We start from the raw sequence: 2,393 nt of genomic DNA, 5'->3' as shown, positions 1-2,393 counted from the left end.
GCGCTCACCCGCCTGCTGGCGGGGCGGGGGGGGGGGGGAGGGGGTGTTGACCCTGGGAGATCCTAGGGTCAAAAAAACCCATGCGGAAAAAAAAAGCAGGATGGCACATGTGGTGGCAGCGTGCGCCACCCAAAACCGGAGCCTGGCCATCCAGAGCTGCACTCCAGCTGCCGGCCAGGCTCCCAGCTGCAGGAGCAATGGGGCTGCAGCTTTCTTGGCTCCCAGGACCCCAGGTGAGGCTGCTACACCCAGCACAGTTGCTGGCTCTAGCCTCCCCTACCCCACCTGGGATGACCTGCTGCACCAGAGTGCATGTGGCACAGGCGTTCCCCAGGGACAAGGAGCAGTGGCACAAGGTATGCCATAGCTACTTGTCCCTGGGGAACCAAACATCCGCGCTTGTCTGGACGTGGCCCTAGAGGGCAATTGTAAGACAGATGGGCAGTCTTGAGGAGCTTGTGGGGGACTCGGATCAGAGGTTGAGGCTGCACAAAAGGGTCAGTCCTAGTTGGTGAGCAGTATCCACGTCCACAGTCCAGGCAGTGCCAGAAGTTAGGAGCCTGGGAATCCAGAACGCACACACAATGTAAGTGGGACCAGGGAATGGGGCAAGAACCAGGCTTGGGGGGAAACAGGAGCAGCTGCTGCGGGTTGTGAAACAATGAGCAGCCAAAGTCCAAATAAAGGGCTTGGCCTTACAAGCCAGGCCCAGCTTACTCTGCAGCCAGTGAGCTTGACTCTGCAGCTGACGCCCCTCTGAAACGAGGTGGTCCTGTGGAGGTGGCAGATTCTCCTAACATCAGCCTCCATTGGGCAAGGTAACTTCTGGTCCCTTTCTCCAAGCTGAATGGTGGGAGCATGGCAGGAGGGATGCTCAGCCCCACGTTATTGCTGTGCTTTAGTGGCATTATGTCTGTTCTGTGATCTTGTCTCCTTTCACAGTAGCTCTTAATGGAAGAACACGGAGTGACCCAAACAGAACACATGGCCACTATCGAGGCCCATGCCGTGGCCCAGCAGGTGCAGCAGGTCCACGTGGCCACCTACACTGAGCACAGCATGCTGAGCGCAGACGAAGACTCGCCCTCTTCACCAGAGGATACTTCCTACGATGACTCGGACATTCTCAACTCCACTGCCGCCGATGAAGTCACTGCCCACTTGGCTGCTGCAGGTAAGGTTACCCCGGCACTCAGGAACATTTGCTTTGTGCCTCATCATTCACACTTAGGTCACAGTAGCTTTCCAGGTGGTAGTTTAATGTGGTGAGCTGCTGTCAGGACTGATGTGGGGGAGGGGTTTCCAGGACTTCTGGATCAAGTTAGGTTTCCGCTTGGTGTGCCACAGTGGTTTCCTCTCGGGGCCCTTGCAAGTGCTGCTGCATGGAGCAATGTCTCCGTGGTGTCCATGAGGTGACAACATTAGGGATAAAGCATTCATTTCTGAAGTATAATCCCCAGAGGCGTCTGCTGTACAAAAAGGTGAAAATAATGCACTGGTGCAGGCTGGGACTGACTGGCTGGGCAGCAGCTCTGCAGAAAAGGACCTGGGGGTGACAGGGGACAGTAAGCTGGATATGAGCCAACAGTGTGCCCTTGTTGCCAAGAAGGCTAATGGCATACTGGGCTGCATTGGTAGAAGCGTTGCCAGCAGATCAAGGGAACTGACTATTCCCCTTTATTTGGCACTGATGAAGCCACATCTGGAGTCCTGTGTTCAGTTTTGGGCCCCCCCACTACAGAAAGGATATGGACAAACTGGAGAGAGTTCAGCAGATGGAAGCAAAAATGGTTTGGGAGACATGGCATGTGAGGAGAGGCTGAGGGAACTGGGCTGATTTAGTTAGGAAAAGATAAGACTATGGGGGGATTTAATAGCAGCCTTCAGCTTTCTGCAGGGGGGGCGGGGTTGAAAGAGGATGGAGCTGAACTGTTCTCAGTGGGGGCAGATGACAGAACAAGGAGCAATGGGCTGGAGTTGCAGCAAGGGAAGTTGAGGTTGGATATTAGGAAAACTTTTCTCATCAGGAGGATAGCAAAGCACTGGAGCAGGTTACCCAGGGAGGTGGTGGAGTCTCCATCCCTGGATGTTTTTAAGACCTGGCTAGATAAAGCCCTGGCTTGGATGATGTAGTTGGGGCTGGCCCTACTTTGAGCAGGGGGTTGGACTAGATGTGACCTGAGCTCCCTTCCAACCCTCATTTTCTATGAATGCAAAAACGTCACAGGCAAATGGGTTTAATCACTGAATGGGAATAGCCTGACCTAGTAAATAGTACAAATAATCTGCTAACTGCCACACCATCCAGGCTGGAAAGGAAACTCACCCAGATATGGCTTGACCCAAAAGGATCCTTGAGCCCATTAGTGGAACCTTCCATGCAGGATGACAAG

The 2,393-nt window shown here is 53.9% G+C and overlaps 1 protein-coding gene across 2 annotated transcripts in view; it reads left to right on the top strand.

Moving 5' to 3' along the window:
- The first annotated feature begins 365 nt into the window (after positions 1-365).
- The window catches only part of NRF1 (nuclear respiratory factor 1), a 72,248-nt gene continuing 70,220 nt past the window's right edge, over positions 366-2,393 (top strand). Inside the window, exons 1-2 of one of the 2 annotated variants that reach the window (XM_019509674.1) lie at positions 366-818; positions 943-1,174. In XM_019509674.1, coding sequence (XP_019365219.1) covers positions 952-1,174 — 223 coding nt within the window. In that variant the 5' untranslated portion in view covers positions 366-818; positions 943-951. The remainder of the gene's footprint in view (positions 819-942; positions 1,175-2,393) is intronic. The other variant, XM_019509675.1, reaches the window with a different exon arrangement.

This window comes from Gavialis gangeticus, unplaced genomic scaffold (assembly GCF_001723915.1).
Source record: "Gavialis gangeticus isolate Ggan-Ray unplaced genomic scaffold, GavGan_comp1, whole genome shotgun sequence".
In the NCBI taxonomy this organism is placed as follows: domain Eukaryota; kingdom Metazoa; phylum Chordata; order Crocodylia; family Gavialidae; genus Gavialis; species Gavialis gangeticus.
Note: the sequence above shows the minus strand (reverse complement) of the source record. Positions and strands in the feature narration are given on the sequence as shown.